The 22,444-nt window shown below is 36.9% G+C and overlaps 1 protein-coding gene across 1 annotated transcript in view; it reads left to right on the top strand.

Annotated features, from left to right (window-relative positions):
- Positions 1 to 19,836: 19,836 nt before the first annotated feature.
- The window catches only part of LOC145661938 (uncharacterized), a 45,180-nt gene continuing 42,572 nt past the window's right edge, over positions 19,837 to 22,444 (top strand). The window contains exon 1 of the mRNA XM_081727287.1: positions 19,837 to 20,282. Coding sequence (XP_081583413.1) covers positions 20,092 to 20,282 — 191 coding nt within the window. The 5' untranslated portion in view covers positions 19,837 to 20,091. The remainder of the gene's footprint in view (positions 20,283 to 22,444) is intronic.

The following is a 22,444-nucleotide window of genomic DNA, read 5'->3' as shown; positions in this document are numbered from 1 at the left end:
TGTGGTTATATTAACACCAGTTGCGTCTGCTGTAATTTTATTTATGTTTTTACTTGGCAAAATACCCCCACTTTTTACTATATCACGCACATACTCGATACATTTCTCACAATACACACACTCTGTTTTCTCATTTTCGAACCGCTCCCGATCGAATATTTTTTCTTCTTGGTCGGTGTTCGTTCATTCTGATGGCTGGGACCTGGAAGATTATTTTCTTGTTCTGGCAAGGAATGCTCCTGCAACCACGGACGGAAAAATTCAGACATGTTGACAGATCACACTACACTCACTTTGTGCATCCAAAACTAGCTAAACAGAGACAAACATCGTCACCTAAAGAGAGCCAAAGTAGGGACACGCCTCAGGGGTTCTCTGATATTCCCACGAGACGACATACCTAAATTGACATCTGTGCATCTGTGTAGTCTTTGAAGAAGCGGGAAAATTATATTACTGTGTGCATATTCCCAACTCCATTCTTTAAAACATCAAGTTAAAAGTACTGTATTTTGTTTCTAACTGGAATACTTGATTATACTGAAGTTATATCTAATCATTATATATATATATATATACAGTGGCGGATCCAGGATTTGATCAAGGGAGGGGCTAAACCATAATTTGCCTTTTTATCCAGTGTAAAGCAGAATTGAAGTCCATTTTATCCAGTGTAAACCTGAGCGTCAAGGGGGGGGGGGCTATAGCCCCGTAGCCCCCCTTGGATCCGCCCTTGTATATATATATATATATATATATATATATATATATATATATATATATATATATATATATATATATATGCGGATCCAAGGGGGAGATAAGGGGCTATAGCCCCCCTTGACGCTCAGGTTTACACTGGATAAAATGGGCTTCAATTCTGCTTTGCACTGGATAAAACGGCAAATTATGGTTTAGCCCCTCCCTTGAGCATATCCTGGATCCGCCACTGTATATATATATATCCATGAAAACAAAACTTTCACAATTACGTTGATATTAGTTTAATTAGTTTAACTAATAACTATACCAGTGACGTATTCTGGGTTAACTTATTATTATTATTATTATTATTATTATTATTATTATTATTATTATTATTATTATTATTATTATTATTATTATTATTATTATTATTATTATTATTTGACAGGCCCGTGAATAATACTATAATGACAATTTAAACTTTTTTTTTTTAAAAAAAGAAATGGTGTAAAAAACATTCTATTAAGTATAAAGTTCCTCATATGTATTAATGTATGCGGGATCTGAATAATAAAGCTATCATTACTAATTTCCTGTGTGTACTATCCTACTTCGCAGTTTGTCCAGTTTTTATACACGTGATGCATCACATTAGAATGAAACTGATCAATTGTTCACCTGCCTAACTATATCATAAAGTGATAAATAATGTTCTTATGAGCAGAGCAAACAAACACTCAGAATCTTTATTAAGCCTACTGCTAATATTATTATTATTAGCAATAATAATAACTAAATTCCTTGCGCAACAGCCCTTAGGAGGCCTGTACTTATGGCACTGATGACTGTGGGATGATGTATTGTCAGCACATCGGCTATCCTCGCCTTTAATGCTGGCTTCATAGACTGCAGTTCGCTACTTTTTTCTTTCAAGTGGCTTCCAAATTCAGGGGTATAGAAGCAAAATCTGCTAAATCAATTTTTCAATTTTGTCAGGAAACGAAGAAAAAATGACGCCCGTATGTTTCAGAATTGTTGATTTTTTCTAATGGCCACAGATGAGTCAAATCTACCACTAAAAAAAATCAATAATTCTGAAACATAAGGGCATCACTTTGTCTTCGTTCCCTAACAAAATTGAAAAAATGGATTTCACAGGGTTTGCTTCTATTCCCCTGAATTGTCCTCACGACGCTGGGTGAACGCTGCAACGCCAACACAATCTGGTGACTACGAATGGTCACACTTATCTTTCCTCTGACCAGACCCGGCACTGCTTAACTTCGCTGATCTCACGGGTAGTGATATTCCAGTGTAGCCAGGGCGTTAGTAGTAAAATAATAAATGCATATTGAAATAGTGAGGAAATTTGCAAGGAAATATAAGGAAGTGCTAAACTGACTCCCTGGAGCTACGGTTCATGACGTATTGTGCCTAACCAATGGCGCATTGCAACAACCATCGAGAGCTCCTCCGTGGCTAAGCGGCTAGCGTACGCGGCTTTGGCGTGGGAGACCCGGGTTCGATTCCCGGCGGGAGCTCATGTGGTTCGGATTTCACGTTAATCAGTAGGTCCACGTCTCATATAGCCTCTGCTGAACGGGACAAAAAATTCAAACTCAACTCAACTCAACAACAACCATCGGCCACACACTGAAAATATTCGAGATAGGAAGATATCGGCTTTTAAACTGTGTTGCTATTTCTTTACGCAGTGCTCGAAGTGGGAGATCTAAAGAAGTATATCATGCATACCCCCCTCTTCTATTTAGATCATTGCCTTTACGTCACTTATGGAGGAAACATAATGCAAAGGCTTAGATCGGGAGTAGAGAAGTTTTGCTCTATTCGGTAATATTTACATGCTTCCCGACATAATTTACATCAAAGTAATTTGTATTTTAAGCTAAACAAGTAGAATAAAATAGCTTTATTCTATTTCATATGACGTGGGCTGATTGCAAAGCCTAGTAAAAGCTACGGATGCCAGACGGAGGAACCGCAGTACAATGCTACTATGATAACCGTAGTGGGGTTAGCCATACTGACAGCTGAAAAAAGTTCAATGTGAGTTCGAGCGGCAACGCCGGATTCTAGTTACAAAGAAGGATTTATGGTAGGGACAAGTGAACCCTTAGATCTTGACCTTCGAGGAAAAAATTGGCCATGTTTTGTCGCGTAGTATAGGAAAGTTTTCCTTGATTGCGAGCTTGTGACATATAGTATCGAAGACTTTTCCTTTCATCTCGCACTGCATACAAATAATCTTGTTCTACATAGATATTTGTTCCACGCAGCATTTTCTACCTATTTCTTCAAGTTTTCCCCCAAAATTTTGGGCTCCTTACGGCGGTAAATCATAGCCGATTTTGTTCAAAGATTGCCAATTCATTACGCAAATGAAGTTATAACAACTTTGGCAATAATAGTTGGTTAAATAGTGTGGAGTGTTGTACTGTATGGGGCGGAAACGTGGACATTACGTAAAGGTGATGAAAATCGACTGGAAGCCTTCGAAATGTGGGTGTGGAGAAGAATGGAAAAAATAGTTGGGTCGAGCGGAAAACGAATGAGAGAGTGTTAGAAATGGTGGGTGAGAAAAGAACACTTCAAGATATTATTAGGAAGAGGAAGAGAAACTGGTTGGGACATTGCCTAAGAAGAAATTGTATCATGAGGACGTCCTAGAGGGTATGGTGGCGGGAAAGAGAGGGAGGGGGCGAAGGAGACTACAATTAATGGATGATATAAAAACAGAAAGATCATACGCGAAGACGAAGAAGTTAGCGGAGGACCGTGGAGCATGGAAGCTTCTGAGCTGCGGCAAGTGACCTGCCAATAAAGGCAGAATACCTATGATGATAATGATGAAATAGAGTTTAACGTCCCTTTCGGCAGCCGGCCTATTTGAGATATAGACCCACTATTTAACGTGGGATCCGAACCACATAGCTCCTACCGAGAATCGAACAGTAGTTTCTCGCGCTCGAGAGTTTAATAATAGAATAATGAAGATACTTAATACCCTGTTTTCAGCTACTGATTTTCATTTATAATACGCGTAATATTACGAATTTGAAAAGAGTTGATAAAGGGCAGGGACATATGCAACAATTTATTTTGTGCCGTCCAAAGATTTTCGGGGGTCCAAATTCAGTGTGAGGATAAATTATATTAAAATTTGTGAAAGTACCTCTAAAATTAGACGAAATTTACAGAAAAGTCGAGATTTCAGAAGTCCGGATTTCAGGTCCCCCAGAACCCACCCCTGCATATCTCCCTGATAAACTATTCACCCAAACCGCTCGACTATTTCGTACGCTACTTAGAATTTGTTTGTATAGTAGCCTCAGTCTAAAGGCAGCCACTTGCTTACAAAGGGATGCCGCCCCCGTGTGCGGTTTCTTTTCATACTGTCCTGTTTGTTTTTTCTCTCCCTTGGAAAGTAATTGACAGGCAATAAACTGAACCCAAACTGTTGCCAAATCTTTGTCAATGATCCTTTTTCTTTGACATAACCTCACACATACACACACACACTGTTAGACACATGGATGGAAGAGAGGAAAGGGGAAGAGGGAAAGAAAGGCACTACGTATGGCAACGTTTAGTTTTTTCTTCTTCCAAAGGGCCACAAACTTCATGATGGCTTCATTGTGCTAAATTCAGTCTCCCGACTGGCTATCGTCTATAACCCCATCACAAAAAAAGGAAAGAAAAAAAAAGAATATTATTCTCACTTGTTACTTTGAGTATTCAGTTTATAGTCCGGATAAGTCTTATATTTCAAAAAAATTTTCATCACAACACTATCACAATCACAAAAAGAAAAACAAACAAATTTTTCATTTAATTTCGTAACGACTTAAAATTTTTAGGAAGAATTTCCCTTCAGTTCTTAGTCTCGTGACCGTCTTTTTTTTTTAAAAAAAAAAAAAACATAAGCAAAAAAATTAATAATTTCCCATTTTATTCAGTATTTGTTCACTTCACTTGTTCACTCACTTGCACTGATTTTTTCTGTTTATCTGCACTACCGACTTGCAGATTTCTGTTCACTAGAAGTGCAACTTTCTTTTTGCCGTCTCGACTCCGTTCACAGTACCTGATAAATCTAAGTCCTTACCTGGTGTTAAGGGAAGGTTATCTAATCCCTCACCATCAGTGATTAGATCCAAGAAACAACCATCCTCGACAATAGCATCTGGATTACTGGAAGAATCTTTCGAACTCGGTCCACCAAGGTTGGAGTCCTCTTTCGTGAACAACTGCTTATTAAACTTTTGCAACGATTCTTGATATTGAAGTGCTCTAATGTCCTTCAGAGTATAGCCTGGGTCAGCTACTCGAACTTTCTTACTACTGCTGTTATTTAACTGTGAAAAACGCATACGACGCTTATTGTTTCGTGAAGCATCTACGTGACACAATAATTCAAGTTCAAAACTTGCATCTGCTTTAGGACGAGCAGCAACGTACACACTACGTGTAGGTTTCTTAAATCCGTTCGACATTTTTTTTCCAAAGCTTTGAGACTACAAACAACGATGTTTACAGTAAACGACGATCTGTGATCTTGGCCAGGCTTGTTCCCTAAACTAGCTAAATTTCTCTAAGAAAGAAAAAAAAATAACAGCACAAAAAATCTTTTTTAAGCTTATATTACTACGTCTGTGGGATGTTTTATTTTCCCCCCAACTTTACTTTCTCTTTCGTCTGGAAATAGTGTTTTGGCAAACTCTGGCTGTAGTTCACGGACCTTCTTACAAAATTCTGGGGCCATAAAAACAGGTTTGATCATATCAGCGTTTGTCTTGACTGTTCTACCACTGTCTTGATTCCGAATTATATAAGTATTTGCAGCTAACTGTTTTTCGATCTTCCAAGGACCGCTGTACCTCGGTAAGAGGCCTGCACTCACTTTATTAGTGGGTGAAGAAAGCCGTATTATCCGCCACCATACCATCTGACCGGGTTTGAATGGATTCGGTCGACGACCTCTATTGTAAATTTGTTTTCTGTCAGCATGTTTTCGTCTCTGTACCTCATTCGCGCGTTTGTAAGCAGTCTCCATTCTCAGTTGGATTTCCCGAACATATTTACAATAATCTGGTTCCTCTTGAACTTCTTCTTTCTCTTCTTAGGTTTCATATAACGGGTGTTTAAAAGACCTTCCAAAGAATAGAAATGCTGGGCTGTATCCCGTAGCCGAACAAACTCTGGAATTTATTGCAAATTCAATAAGTTTAATATCTCTCGCCCAATTTTCATCCTTGTTAGCATACATGCCAAGTATTGTCTTTACATCTTTTATCATTTTTTCGCTTTTATTTCCCTTTGGCCTATAAGCGCTAATAAAATGACATCTTGTCTTAAGCAGACTCATTGTTTCTCTCCACAATTTTCCTGAAAATATTGAGTGATTGTCACTAGATATTTGAGAATAAGGTCCAAACTCCGAGAAAAAAGTTAAAAAGACAGTCTACCATTGTCTTTGCAGTAAGTCTTCTGACAGGATAAATCTTTACCAATCTTGAAAATCCATCAACAAGGACTAATCCATATCTATATCCTCCTATTTTACTCGGCACTAAGGATCCAAAATTATCGACATACAAGATCTGGTTAGGCCTAACAGCTAATGAAGATTCCATAAACCCATATTTAGTATTAGTATTTTCCTTGTATAAACTACAGGGAACACAAGCTTTGCAAAAATTTCGTACATCGTCACGCATACTTGGCCAGAAGTAAGCTTCCCGCAACTTTCTTAGCGTTTCTATCCACGAAGGATGACCTGATTCTTTAATTATATGAGCCATCACACAGAGAGTTGCTCTCAATGAATTTGGGATCCAAACCACATCCCTAACTTCATCATTTACTCTCAATCTTCTTTTCAGAATTCCATTCTCGTCTATAAAACAATTTCTCTTCAGTCTCTTAAATTTTTGTCTCAGCTTACTTGAAACTGACACCTTATCTCCCTTTAAGAAAGCAATGAATTTCGAAATAAAAGAATCTCCATTTTGAGTTTCTCTAAGTTTATCTAAATCTCTGATTTGCGAGAAGTCTGCATAATTATTTTCTTCCTCTTCTTCTACTAACATGCAGTAAGGTAATTCTGATAGCATTTCTCTCTTTTCTTCTAGAGAAAATTTTCTAACTTTGCTTACGTTTAAGTTCCTTTTTCTCTTCTTTTCCTTCATTTGTTTCTTTAATAGTTTTACTTCCCTAAAACTATTATAATCAATGAGTAAAACCTCAGACGTTGGTAGCTCCTGAACGTCTACTACTTTTCCTTCGCTTGTCTCTATCTTTAGAAAACCAGAATCGTTTTCAGCTTCTAACGGTAATAATTCATTAGCCTCGTTGCTCCCCTCAAACTCTGGACCTTCAGTGTGCGAGTTTTCGAGACGAGACAGAAAATCTACGGGATTTGTCTTCCCTTGCTGAAATCTCAGCACAACTGGAAATCTCATTATTCTTGTTAACCACCTCTGAACAAGCGCTGGTACTTTCATAGATTTTATCAGTGATAAAATCGGTCTATGATCTGTATATACATAAATGACAGGAGCATGAATTAAATATAATTCGAACTTCTCAAGTGCAATAACAATGGATAAAAGCTCTAGATACGTAGAACTATATTTACTCTGAGTGGGAGATAACTTTCTAGATCCATACGCTACTACTGCTAAACGGCCCTTATCATCCTTTTGGCAGAGGGTGTACCCAGTAGCCACCGAGCTTCCGTCCACATATAAGTAGAACGGATCATCTAACTTCGGTAGAAGTAATTCAGGGTCTTTGGCTAATTCCTCCTTTAGTTGCAATAACGCTTTCTCGTGCTTTTCTTCCCATTTAAATTTTGCATCTCGCTTCAACAAATCTGTAAGCGGTGAAACTATCATAGCCATATTTGGTATCCGAAAGTGAAAAAACTGGAAAAATCCCAAGATCGCTTGAAGCTGTTTTACATTCTTCGGCCTAGTGATTTGCTGCGCCATCTTTAATTTCTCCGGAGTGCATGTTATTCTACCGGGAGTAATAGTATATCCAAGAAATTCTATTTTCTGCGTAAAAAGAACTGCCTTATCCGGGTTAAGGGTAAGTCCTGCATCGCTAATTCTCTTCAACGTTTCTTCAAGAGTTTCAATTAACTCATCAGGTGTTTGACCGCCCACCACTATATCATCATAGAATGAGATGACCTTAGTATAATATAGTTCCTTTAAAACCATTTGCATTAACCTGGCTAAAGCAAATGGGTAATTACATAATCCATAAACTCCTCTAATGAACTGATACGTGCCCAAATGAGTTATAAAACCTGTATACGGTTGACTTTCTTCATCTAATTCAATCTGAGCGAAAGCATATGATAAATCAAAACATGCATAGAAATTCATCTTTCCTAAGTGAGTTAGGGCTTCCATTATACTTGGCAAACTTACTTTTTCCTTCTCTGTTAGTTCGTTAACTTTTCGACTGTCTAATATGACCTTGAAACTACCATCCTTTTTCTTATGCAAAATTGGGCAACTTACGTACGGAGTACTTGCCTTTTTTATAATTCTATCTTTTTCCATTTGATCTAACACTTTCTCCATAATCTGTCTTTTCTCTATAGACATAGGTCTAAGCCGACAAGAAAAGGGTTTGGGGTTTTTAATATTTATATGATGTTTCATTAAATGTGTAACTCCTGGTTTGTCTGAAAAAACGTTCTTATATTTTTCCAAAATATTTCTCATTTTATTTTTTCTCTGTGGGTCTAAACTAACATTGTATAACATCTTTTCTATAAGTTGGCTGGGGGCATTCTCAATGGCCGCACAAGGGACATTTCCCTCCCCTCTACATTTATGAGGTTTGTCATACTCGCATACCGCCATCCCTCCGTTCTCAATACACCATCCTCGGAGCGATGTACACAAAACAATCTTTGCTCTCGCTAGGCAATCTCTTCCTGCAATCCAGGGTTTCAGAAGAGAAGATACCACGTGGAACCGTTGCCTAATTTTATGGCCGTAAAATTCAACTTCTACGAGCACACTCTCTAAGGAAGTCGTTGACCCACTCGCTAGACTTAAATACAATGGATCTTTCTTAAACTTCGCCCCTCTCTCTCTCCACAAATTTGCTTCGTTTTCGTCAACAAAGCTCAGTAGGCTGCCAGAGTCGCAAAACAAGAATACCTCTCTATTTAATATTGTCGCTTTTATTAGTGGCTCTGTTCTCCACCCTTGAGATTCCTTTTTTGCTTTCGATGCAATAAAAAAGAATTCTTTCTTTTTCCTGACGCACCATCGTTTCCCTCTTTACAAAGAGTACCGTTATCCCTCATTGATGTTGACAAACTTTTTGAAGTTCTCTCTCGATCCTCTGGAATTACGAATCTTGTAAGAAACGACTCATCGCTGAAGCACCATGAATTTTTTCGCAAGGTAAAGATCTATCTTTGCTTCTGATAGAAAATCAGCACCAAGCACTAATTCAATAGAAGCGTGAGAAAGAGCATAGAACTTATGCGTAAATTTCCTCCTTTTTATGAAAAAAGTTGGCATAACCACAAGACTACAGTTAGCTTCACCTGTAGCTAACAAAATCTTTTCATTTACTTTTTCCGACTTCGCTCCTTTCTCTATCCAATTTTTCGCGGTCTTAATATCAATTAATGAAATAAATGATCCACTGTCCAAGTAACAGTCTTTAAACTGTCCGTAAAATTTCCCAAAAAGATAAGGAGGTGCATTTTTCCCTCTAGCAAATTTTCAAGGAAATTTAGTGACCGTAGCTGCAATATTTTCTCTTTTCCCGTGGTTCTCAACCTTTTTCTTGCTGGGGCAAGCATAGCTTTTGTGCCCAAAACCTCTACACGCATGACATTTAATTTCAGCCTTACTTGGTCCCTCTTTTTTACTTTCTCTCTTTTCATTAGTTTGCCTGCTAAAATATGCTGGATTTAATGCTTGCGGCCTAATCGGGGGGACTGACTCAGTGCCTATCTCTCTACTACTCACTGCAGCCAATTGGATACTTTCTTCCTTCCCTGCGTTATGCTGCTTAGCATAGTTATAATCTTCTAATAAATACGCTTGAATTTTCAAGGCGTATTCCTCCAACTCCCTTAAGTTAGCAAATTTCCTATCATGAAGAAATTGTTTATACTTAGGGTGTGCTTTACTTACAATCTTGGCTATCTGTTCAATCTCCTCGACTGGATTTTTCATACGAGAGAAAAGCAATGCCATTTCTCTAATAAATCTTGAGAATGATTCGTCCGGTCTCTGAATTCGTGTCGCCAATTGAGCTTCTATTTCGCTTTCATAATTAAAGCTAAAATATTCCTGCAGTAGACTATGCCTAAATGCAGTAAAATTTGTAAATTTCGACTTGAAATTAAACCATTTACGGGCGTCAGCAACTAAGGCATTTGGAATAACTTTCTCTAGCAATTCATTCATTGTCATGTTTTTGCTCTTGGCAAAATCTGTCAATTCATCGAGGAAATCGAATGGATTCTCCGATACTTGTCCTGAGAACTTCGGCAACGGTAGTTTTATTTCATCCAAACTACTACATTTACAATTTCTGTGCTCATTATTTTCTTGATTCCCCTCTCTAAGCTTACGTATTTCCTCTACGATTTGGTCTATTCCTAGATCAACATCCGAATCTATCCCTAAAGCGGATTTTAACAAGTCTAATTCAATTACGTTCTCCATTTTCCTCCTACGTCTGTTTCTCGGTTTCATTTAATTTCTATCTCGGACGAGCCCCCACTTTTGGAAGAAGAAAAAAAAATTCCGTGTTCTCGATTTCTCGTTTCTCTATATCTCTTCCAAATATGAATATCAATTCCGTATAATTTGTGATATCAACTAACAACTTTCTAATTATTCATAACTTTCTATCTACGTCCTTACAAAGTACTTGCTCGTAATGTCTAGGGTATATGGTTCATATCAAAGAATATTAAATGAAATTTCGAGAAATTAACTAGGTGATTATTCGTTTATTTACAAATAGAATACTCTAATTTAAAGGTAGGGTACTAACTTTATCTCAGGACGCCACTCCGCCCTATATGCACTCTATCTTCCTTCTTACCCTTCCCCAATAACTAATGGAGAAAGGAAGTATTTTAATCTAAACTCTAGAAATCCTAATTTCCTTATTAATCAAATTACTCTCTATTATAGCAGGGACCTGTGGAAATACGGTTTTCAGAAATCAGTTACTCCTGGACCGTACTCCTTGCTTTTAAAGACGGGACCTTGACTCAAAGATCACTGTCTGGTCTAAACCTGACTCTGGGACTCCAAGTTAAGTCCACAAAAGGATTCTATCTAGCTTAAGCAAATAATCATATAGGATAGGTTGGTTTTAGGGATAGGATTGTCAGCCTTTACTCACGGCTCTAAATTTCCTTACGCTCAAGGAAATAAAGGAATTTGGTTAAATACTCACTCTAACACTCTCTTAAATGAAAGTTGCAGTGAGAAATCTCTAATCTCTTACAGCACCTAAATATGCTATAATTACATAAGCAGGGATCGAACCCAAACGCATTTGGATTTCAAAATTAATGTTCCTCCACCACTAGGACGGAACCAAAACCTCGAGTCTATACGTGCGTCACTCACCTCCGCCATAGACCCTTAGGAAGCTTATATACTCCCATTCTAAACAAGCAATAGTAATCCAATAGCCTCTGTTATAGGCGTAGGATTAAGCATCTAAAATTAACTTATTTCCTAAATCCCTATCATTTGAATATTCTATCTAACGGCCAAAGCTCAATTGCTTAAGCGGGCATCTGTAATGTAACATACAGTCTCTAACTAGAGGGGACTCTCTCCAAACTGCACTATTCTCTTACAGTGCAGCGGACTGGCTGGCCAAGATCCTACATTCAGGAATCCTCAAAACGCACGGCGACGAAGATAGGGGAGGCAGCCTTTTTATACGGTTTGGCCTGCTAAAAAAAATAGCAACAAAAAATCTTTAGAAAGTTTTTTAGCGCCAACTACTCGAAATGGAAAATTCCCAGTAAGGGAGACTGAAATACAATTGATTTAGCAGCTAGCCTCCTCGACAGGCTTCAAGAGAAAAAGTTAGCATGGAAAAAAGCAACGATTAGCACTAGCTATACTGTAAGTAATAATATGAATAATTCTTAAATAATAGGGAATGATGCTCTAATATATATATACATAAATATACAACATAAATTGATTAAATATTTCCTTACACTAATAATAATAAAATAAATGAATAAATATATACCAATAATTAATATACTCCAGGCCTGGATTTTTGACTTATAACTAAACACAATTATTAAATAGAGCAATATTTAAATTATATCAGTTATATTTGAATATAATATCAGCAAGGTCGCAAGACGTACCTTGCACGTCTGGGCGCGCTTTCTATACAATGTGGTCTTCTGTTTCACACTAGGCTTTCTCTATAGTCAGATACAACTGAATTTGCGGCGAATAATTTGACATTACATTTCTTTCAATGTATAAACGTGTTTTTCGCACAAGTCATATTTTTGTTTACATCACAATAACATGTAAAACGGGTTGAATCTGTGAAATGATATGGTTTGCAATGCTATTCGAATTACAATGACAATTACCTAAACAATAAAATTTAATGAAGAAAATTATTTAACTCAACTAATGATAATCTCTTCATTAGTCTTAATGGCTCATTAGGTTTACACGAGAGGATTTTAACAAGCGAACAGATTTTGTGTAAGTTCAAGGAACTGATTCGGATAGGTGAGTGGTTAACGCATTATATTTGCTAGCAGAAGGTCAAGGTTCGAATCCCGTCATGTTTGAGCTTTTCAACAGGTTTTAATTTCAATCCATACTCAGCGTTATAAAGAAGGAAAGAGATGTTGGAATGATGGGGAATTCGAGTAGAAACATGAATGAAGAAAAAGATTTACAAACTTTCCCCTTCAATTGCACCAGGTTTGATATTTTCAGTTTATTTCAACTATTTTCTAACTCATGTATGATCAAGTGTGTGTGTGTGTGTGTGTGTGTTTTTTCCTTCTCGTATGCAGAACGTAGTAAAACAATACGTTATACACTCAACGTCTTTAATATGTGGCACTCATTGGACAACACGCTCCAAACAAGAGAGATCACTCTTAAAGTGGAAAATTTTGTTCATGCACCAAGTGCACAGCAAAAGGCTGTTTCAGTGGTCCACAGGTTTAGCAACTCCTTGAAAAGTTACGTATAGGTACGGTTGAATCTGTCCAGGCGTTAGTGATACCAGCAAAAGTACTGGACCCAACCTAGTGGAGTTATAGAAATCAGAGGTTCAAGTACTTTTGTAGCAGACTGTACCAGACAAGCACTACAAAAGGAGTTTCTATTGTATCCAGCAAGCGGAGGCTGAAGCTAGTTTGAAATGACGTCTCTATATTATTCTTATTATTGCTTATATAGGGTGTTTCAAAATAACACCAACAACGTTTGGGAAGTGATTCCTAACACCAAGATAAGACGAAAAGTATAGACCAACCTGGGTGCACAAATGCTTCCTTTCGGAGTTATAGGCTGCTGAAAACGAAAAAATGAAATTTAAACGTCCATAGATCCGAAACTACGGGATCTACATAGTCGGGTCAAGACTTCACTTAGGAACTAATATGAGCGCTATCCAAATATACATGTTTCAGAATCCTAAGATACTCACGCAACAATTTTTATAGAAGGAGTTTGGCTACGGGCATAAAATTTGAAGCACTCACCAACTACCTCTACAAAAATTGTTGCGGAAGTACCGCAGGATTTTGAAACTTGGATATTTGGATAGCACACGTACTAGTTCCTAAGTAAAGTCTTGACCCGACTATGGTATGTCCCATAGTTTTGGAGCCATGGATCTTTAAAGTTCACTTTTTCACGTTTTCGGCAGCCTGTAACTCCGGAATGACGGACTTCTGCACCTAGGTTGGTCTATACTTTTTGTTTAATCTTGGTGTCAGGAATCACCCCCCAAACGTTGTCGGTGTTGTTTTGATACTCCGTGTATACAGGTCATCTTATGATCAATTTTGCATGCTATTACATTTTACAACAAAACGAGTACCTTTGGAGTTATTTTTCTTGCGTGGAGTTATTTTTCGGACATTTAGTATGGAAGTTAACCTGAACTCACGTTAGGTTGGTTTTGATTACCTCCCATTCATGGGTATTATTTTTAAAAAGGTGCTACGTTGCGTTGAAAGACATTTTCAGAAGAAATGAAACAACATGTATATAATTTTAAAGCGGAATATTAGATCCTTCAGATAGTGAGTAGAATACTGGATCGCAACATCGAATCCTCTGATCAAACGTAGAAGAAGTTAAGTGTTTTATATTACTTTTCAATTTCTTAACAGGCAGAACAATTTCATTCGAGTAGCGTGTTGAATTCTGGACCACAATATTGAATCTGGCTTGTTTAACTTTGTTATTTGTTTTTTTTTTTCAAAGCTTATTCGGACACCTTTCTCCTTTCCGTTTTACGGAATCCTGCCCGTCTTCTGGAACTGCTTTCTTGCTCATCGACATCATTAGATGAAACTGCTTTAAAATCGGAATATCCGAAGCCGCAGAACAAACAAGAAAATTCCCTTCTCCCTAAAGCGAAATGATAAAAACACTCCCAGGCCCGAACCTCATCTATGTTGAAAATTTGATCGAGATCGGTTGGGTGGTTCAAAGGTAGTAACTTTCATTTTTATGTATTTTTCTATATCTCCCCCTCCCCTCCATTAAGTTGCACCGTCAAAGTGAGATGATATTAGAAAAAAAGGTCCCCAGCTCGAACCTCATTCATGTGGCAAAATTGGTCGTGATCGGTTTCATGGTTCAAAAGTTCATAAGTTTGATTTATTTTATATGGCTGCAGTGAAATTGGGCACACTTTTCCGGTTTTATCAGTTTTATCTAATAAGCCGTTGACAAGCTGTCATAATGTACAGGACTGCGCACAAAAAATTAAGCAATGTTGTCAGATGGAGAATATTTTTCTTCTGTTATGTTTGTATATGTGTGTGACTTTATTGACAAGGCACGAGCTACGAGAAATCTGTAAGAAAAGAGCAGCAAAATACCCAAATGAAAGGCCAAATAAAATTATTAGGACTGAGCTATCTGATTTAGAAAATGCAGAGGAATTAACACATAAGGATATGAGGAGGTGTAGAGAAGTTATGTACTGTATTCAGAAGAAAAACAAACCAGCTCCTTCGAGAAATATTACAGATAATTATTACAAATTGTCAATATTTCTTATAATTGTCACCAGACATTTTAACACTTTCAGCCCCATGTGTATCTTTTTGATACACAGTGAGGGTTTACTGATGGACCACGTGTATCAAATAGATACACTGAGCTGACAGTGTTCATAGCAAACTGTAGTCTGGTCCCGGGATGAAATTTACTCAAACAGGGTTGGGGCTGAGAGTGTTAAATTACGTTAGAAGTCATAAAATACCAAAACAGTAATATAATTGACTGTTTTAATTGTATTTTACAGGGATTGATTAAAGTCGTTTTCCGGTCTTTCATATTTACATCCAACGGAAGTATCCGATGCGTTTGCAGGTTGATATCAGTTGCACCGGACAATGAAGATCCTTACTTCTTCGACTGTGCATTGGAGTTTGTAACTATATATTCTAACTAGATTTAGGAAGGTGATTTAATACTATATATTGACAGATGCAATATTATTAATAAGTAAATCGTGTAATATTGCAAGGATTATATTGGAATGCAGTATAATTTATATGAGGAAGTGGATTACTCACATTGTTGTATTGATTAATAGTATTGTAATCTAAGTTTATTGTATCTCATATTTGTAACAAGTATATCATATGACCGAGGAAAACAGACGTTAACGACAAACGTAAATAAATTTACAAAAGCAAAGCTTAACGTCCATGGAGAACATCATTCATTTTGATATTCAATTGTTAATTTTTTCATAAAACTTGGCTAGTGGGAAGTATGCATATATTATTATTATTATTATTATTATTATTATTATTATTATTATTATTATTATTATTATTATTATTATTATTGAAAATATCATCATAATTGTTTACTTCGTTTAATTTAGGTTTCCACCTAGAATATGTGCTTCAGAACCCTTTGTAGCTCCTCGAACGATTAATGGGGTGGAAGCATTTCATAAACATTACAATGAACAATTCTATTCACCAGGTCCAGATATTTAGCAGGTGATTTCATCTATGTTGAAGATACAATGAAAAACAAAATTGAAATTAAGATCAATTTGCTAAAAGAGATACCAATACACAAAGAAAGGAAGATTTGAAGAGACATAACTTAATATTGAAGCAGTATGAGATGCTTAACACTTTCAGCCCCATGTGTATCTTTTTGATACACAGTAAAGCCCGTCTCACACGGATCTGAACTAAGGCCTCAATCCAGGCTACAACTTTTAACTCAAACTTCCATACAATTTCTTTTATCCTTAGGTGATGTAGGGGTCTCAGACGATCCTTAAAATTAGGTTGGTTTTACCATCATAATCTCTCGTGGTCGGTGTATAAAACAGACTAAAACATTTGAAGAATGTGTTACGCACAGGGCAATCAACTGTCGTAAATATTATTATTTACCTATTTCAGAATATGAGTTCATCCGAAGATGAAATAGCTGTAGCAGTAATATTTGCTCCGTTGTTGTCTCAATCAAATGACTTGTCCAGATATGTAAATGAGGACAGTTATCAGGCGCGGAAAGCTAAAATAAAGAAAGAGCAATTTTCTAGTATAGATACTGAGTGTATACGCTCAGCTCACAACCCCCCCCCCAAAAAAAATGCACACATAACCTATAAACTTATCCCGCGCCGGGAGATCCTCTCATGCACTACACCCGGACTTTCTGTATTGTGCCAGCATTGTAGAACTGTTCCCTAAAATTGCACGAAGGCCACACAACATTGATGACAATTAACTTTCATTGTTTCTGTTTCTGGTGCTGGTTTACTTCTCCCGTACCACACCTGAATTTTATGTTTATACAATTAATAGTGTAAAATTATTACAAATGCTTTACGACGGATAAAATACGGGAGTTCATATGAAAGATGTCTGTATAGAAACTATTTTCTACCGGCGGTGAATTTCTGCACAACTGTACAGAAGTTGTATTTTGTATACAAGTGAAACGCTATTAGTATGAAACCATGACAAATGCTATTGAAACTCGTATCATTGCCAAAACCCATTCGTTACCACTACCCTCGCTTATGCGGATACCCGCCTTCACTGACGCACTCCCTCGCTAACACGGGCCCTCCAGCTTCGGTTATATAGCATTCGTGCTTTTTAGTGGCGACCTATCGCAGGTTTTGTGTTTTTTGGGCTGTAGTTTTTATGCATGCATCCGGAGGCTGTATTTATAGGCAAATAGTAAAAGAAGTATAATTTTTCAACAATTGCTTATGATACCCCCTTGAATTTTAACTATGCCATGTGAATATTTTCATGTCGGCCAGCACAAATCATTTAGAAAACAATAAGAAGGAAATTAGTAAAGGAATCCTAATTTTTGAAGTTATTTCGAGTGGTGCGCCAAAAGTAAACCTCCACGCTTTTTTAAAACATGTTACATTTTTTGGTATGAGTTGCACAACATACTTAAATAACCTATCTTTTTTTCTTTTAAAAGATGTAATTATATATGTTCACACCTGTCGTGTTCGGGCGGACATTATTTACTTTACTGCATACCTTCTCTAAGGCCTTTATTCTTGCAGTTTTTTAAAAATAATATAAATCGTGCTTCACATTATCTAAAAATTCATATTTTTTATATGATTCTATTAATATTATTATTGTTTCTCTTGTCCAGGCAACATTGTTTTGAAATTACAGCGAGAAATAAAGTTGAATGTCGCCTCTTTTCTGATTGGTAGTTGTATGGAAGTCTAGAAGAAAATAGAAACTGCTTCTATTTCTTCCAAGTAAGGATCCAAATAAAGACAGCAGAAAATTTCAACCTGACCTAAGAGCAAGTTACCTCTCACACGATCGTTAAGTAAGGTCGTGAGTTTTAGATCGTGAATCGCACCCTTACTTCAGTCCCGTCTGAGACAGGCTTAAGGGTTTACTGATGGACCACGTGTATCAAATAGATACACATGGGCTGACAGTGTTCATAGCAACGTGTAGTCTGGTCCCGGGATGAAATTTACTCAAACAGGGTTGGGGCTGAGAGTGTTAAAGGTGATACATATTCAGAGTATGAGACAAGGAAGATTACATTTCTAAAAATTATAGAATCAATCATTGTTACAATTCACAAGAAAGGCGACAAAACTCATTGTAATAATTATCGAGGCATTTCTCTTCTGTCAACATCCTATAAAATCCTCTCAAACTTTCTGTTAGCAAGATTGATCCCATACGCAGATGAAGTTATTGGAGATTATCAGTGTGGATTTAAGCGAAATCGATCAACTATCGACTACATATTTACCATTCGACAAATATTCGAAAAGAAATGGGAATACAATTCCTTGGTATATCAATTATTTATTTTCTCCTTTAGCCTAACCGGTATAACTGTGGGACATAAAATTTAATTTTTCAATTATTTATTGATTTTCAATAGATTCTTAAATGAGCCATTATCACAAATTAAATGCAGATTTTGTTCTGTATTGACACAAATCATCATTGAATAATTCCCAGGACCTGATTTTATGCGTAAAACAATATATCGCCTGTTTATTTCAAGAATGAGATAACTCAAAAATCGATGGTCAGAAAATGAAAGCTAATTTTGTCTATCTCTGGTAAAAATTTGTGCTTCCAAAATTAGGCGCTCGAGGGCACTTGTGTCGTTCTTCCGCTAAGTTCTTTTCACCGCGTTTCGAAACTTTCAAACGCTTTTCCTGGAAAGTTAGGTATTGCGATATGTCACTCTTGAAATAAACAGGCTATATATAGATTTTATACAGAGTAATTGCTAATTTACAAACGGGAAGAGCAAAATTATGAAATCCTAAATTCACCAACAGAGTATTGTGTAACGTCTGAAATCATTAGAGGCTCTATTCCGTGCCAGCCTTTCCACAGAGTGTAATGCAAAGGAAAACATGAAAAATTAATTATTACTGCTATGTTTAGTATCACAAACTATTTCACATATTTTACGTTTTGTTATGCTACATTATGACCCCTAGGAGAGTAAAATCAACACTATATGTACAGGCCCGCATCTAGGAGGGTTAAGGAGGCAGGTCCCCCTTAATTTTTGCTTCCCCCCCAAAATTTTCATGGTAGACTTGCAAATGAACTATGATATGGTGATGAACTATCATATGGTTGAATCGCCTCCCTAATGGGGCGTTTACACTTAGTCGATTTGCGTTCGATTCAGTTGAATTGACGTCACTTTCAACTGAATCGACCGTGTAAACGGGACTTCGACTTAATCGCTTGTTGATCGAAGGCGACTAATCGACTGGCAACTGAATTGAAATCTGTGGTTGAAATAATTGAACACATCCATCGATCTGATTCGGCCTAGTTGCTTTGATTTAGTGGCAAATGCAGCGAGTCGATTTAGTCGTGCTACTAAATCGACTAAGTGTAAACGCCCCATAACTTCATCCGGCCCCCCTACATTTTTGGGCTGGCTACGGGCCTCCCACATTCCGTAGCATACTTCGTAAAATTTTGCGGTCAAAACACAACGCAAAAGCTGGAAAAACTAATCGTAGAAGATTCTATAACGATAACTGCAAACGAAAACACACAAATTGCATTGCATCTTCGCAAACACATACATAACGTGACTTTGACCGGCCATTTCATACAAGTCTTCGCAACAATGTGCGTACCGCGTCAAAACGCAATGCAAACAGATACAAAAAGACATTGTAAGGATTATCACAAACTAAATTGTGAATTGAATTGTGTGTTGACGCAAACTAACATGATAGCTGTGATTGTACTCACATTCTTCCACAAATATAACTTTTTATAGCATTTTAAAAGTATCTTGAAGCGCATTCGGTAACGGTTTGTATATTCCTTTTTATGTATCGTACTTGGCAACAGTGTAGCGGAGTTTATGAAATTGTGTCGCATTTTAGGTCAAAAAGGAAGTGCTATTTGAAAATGATTATTACGCTACAATTTTTGCAAGTTTTCGTATTGATGTAAATAATACTTACATTATATTTAATGTCCTCGTAGCATCTTTGACAAGAGTGTACTGTGTAATTTCATTTTAAAAGAAATAATATTTTTTCAGTGTTATAATCGTTATTGCTCCAGTTGTAGCTATACGTCAAATGGCTTGTGTGGAGCAGGAAGTTTTTACTAAGTTACATGACACATATGATGTTATTGTACCTTCGTACAGTGTAAGTCAATGCAGTTTAGAGCAAAAATTAGATATTTATCGATTGCTCTTTGCGATATATGATCCGGCGTGGACGGATGCAGAACAGGGATCAAAGACTTCGATGAAGAATTTCCACAGGTTGGTAAGCTTTTTCAATAATGTTTTACAAAATTTGTTTTCGTTTTAATAAAGAACATCTTACACAAGGCACTAGGTAAAGTTAAAGTGCTTATTCAGTATGACTTGGGCATGATATTTGGAGGATGCGTATCAAACAATTTTAGAAAATGTTTGGTACAGATGCTCCAAAGAATTTTTGCTTAACATATGCTCATAAGCTAAGCTGTATAGTTTTAAGAAATTCAAAATTGGGGTAACTTTACAATGCCCACTCCAATTGGTATCCTTACGCACAGACGACAAATCATACAGTATTGATTTTAACAAGATTAGTCCAACTTCCCTAACTAAGCTATCCCGGATTTCCCTACTCTACTATATCCTTTTAAACAGGGGTAAAAGTGGATCTCAAAAAGTAGGGGGACGGTATGTAGCGGCATGGCGTCACGCAGTCCCGCTGTCTATCTTTACCCATTGTATTTTTTTAGGAACTGCGGGAGCCGTAGCTACACATTTTTTGGATGTGGGGAGATGGCGTTCCCCCTCACTTTTACCCCTGCCTTTGAAACGTTCGTATTTATCGATGCGCAGCTGGAGCATGTATTGTAAAGTTTACCCGGGTCATCATTGTTATCATACGTTAGCAATTTCTCGATTGATTTGACACAGCTTTCAATCCTTCACTGTTTCGGCCAGACTTTTCATTCCTATATTTTGTAGGAGGACTAATTAGAGAGAGAGAGAGAAAAAAAAAAGAAATTTAATTTTGGGCAATATGAAGGTTCGTAGTAAGGCTATATATAGTAAACTGACGGGAAGGTTCTAGATTACTGGTCCCTCATATAGGTTAGTAGCTTGGTTGGTTTCTTTGTGTGCTAAAGTTTATACTTTAATTCATACAGTATTGCCGAACGAGCGTTAGCGAGTGAAGGCGGGTTAGAGCCCCGCAGGGCATGTTGTTTTCTGTCTTTATTACTGCTCAGTGGGTAGGGGGAGCAGTAATCTAGAACCTTGCCTAAACTGACCGTTCAGATTTATAATACACTTAACTAACGTTTACATATGAGAGAGTTCATATGAAAGATTAATTACTGGCGGAGCATTTTTATGTTTACCTATGTTTCAGACAATTATAAATCAGGCTTGAAAAATGCACTCGTCAATGCCGAGTACTTTTTCACATTTAGCGAATAAAGTCCGGTCAATGAAAAACGTGGATTCAAGAATAAATAATAGAGGTCACACTTTTTTCTTTTCTTTCTGTTTTTTTTAATTTTGTAAAGATCCATGCCAATAAACACACATGTTTTACTATGTCGCAAAGTGATTTTTGTTCATTTGCATAAACACTGACTGCAAAATGGTCTGGCTAGTAGTGGTTGGCAAGTACTTTCAAGCAAGATTTTTCAAGCCCTGGCTATACTATAGCTAAAATTAGTTCGTTTCAAAGACGTCTGTGTAATTTACAACGGCGAAGTATTCTGCAGAATGTACGGAACGTGTTCTTTATATTTATGACTATAGAGTCTACTGTTCTTGACATAAAATGGGTAATCACTTCCATTTATCTTTACGTTTTGTACAGGTCCCCATCTGCCTTTAAAAAATTGTGTATGATATTTTCTCACCACTGTCAACTCACTTCCTAAGTCGTCCTGTTTTTCACTAATTTTGTACCCCCATCTCTAAACAATTGCCGATCTTATATTTCCGAGATTGGGGAGAAACTAAAAGATAACCAAGATAACTTGTTCTGCACGAAGTGCACTCTTACCTATGTTTTAGTGCCACCTAGTACAGGTTGGTTAGCGTTTTTTGCACATTAGTTTTTATGGCATTCGCCTAGATGTTGATGGAGTTCGCACGCATATCAGTTTGCAAGCATATTGTCAGTCTGTACGCAGCGAATTCCAAGGAAATAAGGGTGCAGGATTTGTTGCGTTGTAACTGATTTAGAGTACAAAAGATGAAGTAAAATGCATTTTTTAAAAAATTTGACAGTGCAGTATATTGTAAATCTGCACGGAAACAAACCTAGAAAGTGTATGATGAGATAAGGGAGGAAGTATTTTGATGTGAAGGGAACAGGGTGGAAAAAATCATGATTTAAAAAAAATCATTTTTGTTGATTTTTTTTCTTTTAAATCGATTTTTTTGATTTAAATCTTTCTCCTCGTATA

This window comes from Thermobia domestica, chromosome 1 (genome assembly GCF_964235325.1).
Source record: "Thermobia domestica chromosome 1, izTheDome1.hap1.1, whole genome shotgun sequence".
Taxonomy (NCBI): domain Eukaryota; kingdom Metazoa; phylum Arthropoda; class Insecta; order Zygentoma; family Lepismatidae; genus Thermobia; species Thermobia domestica.
This window is presented reverse-complemented; position numbering and strand designations above follow the sequence as displayed.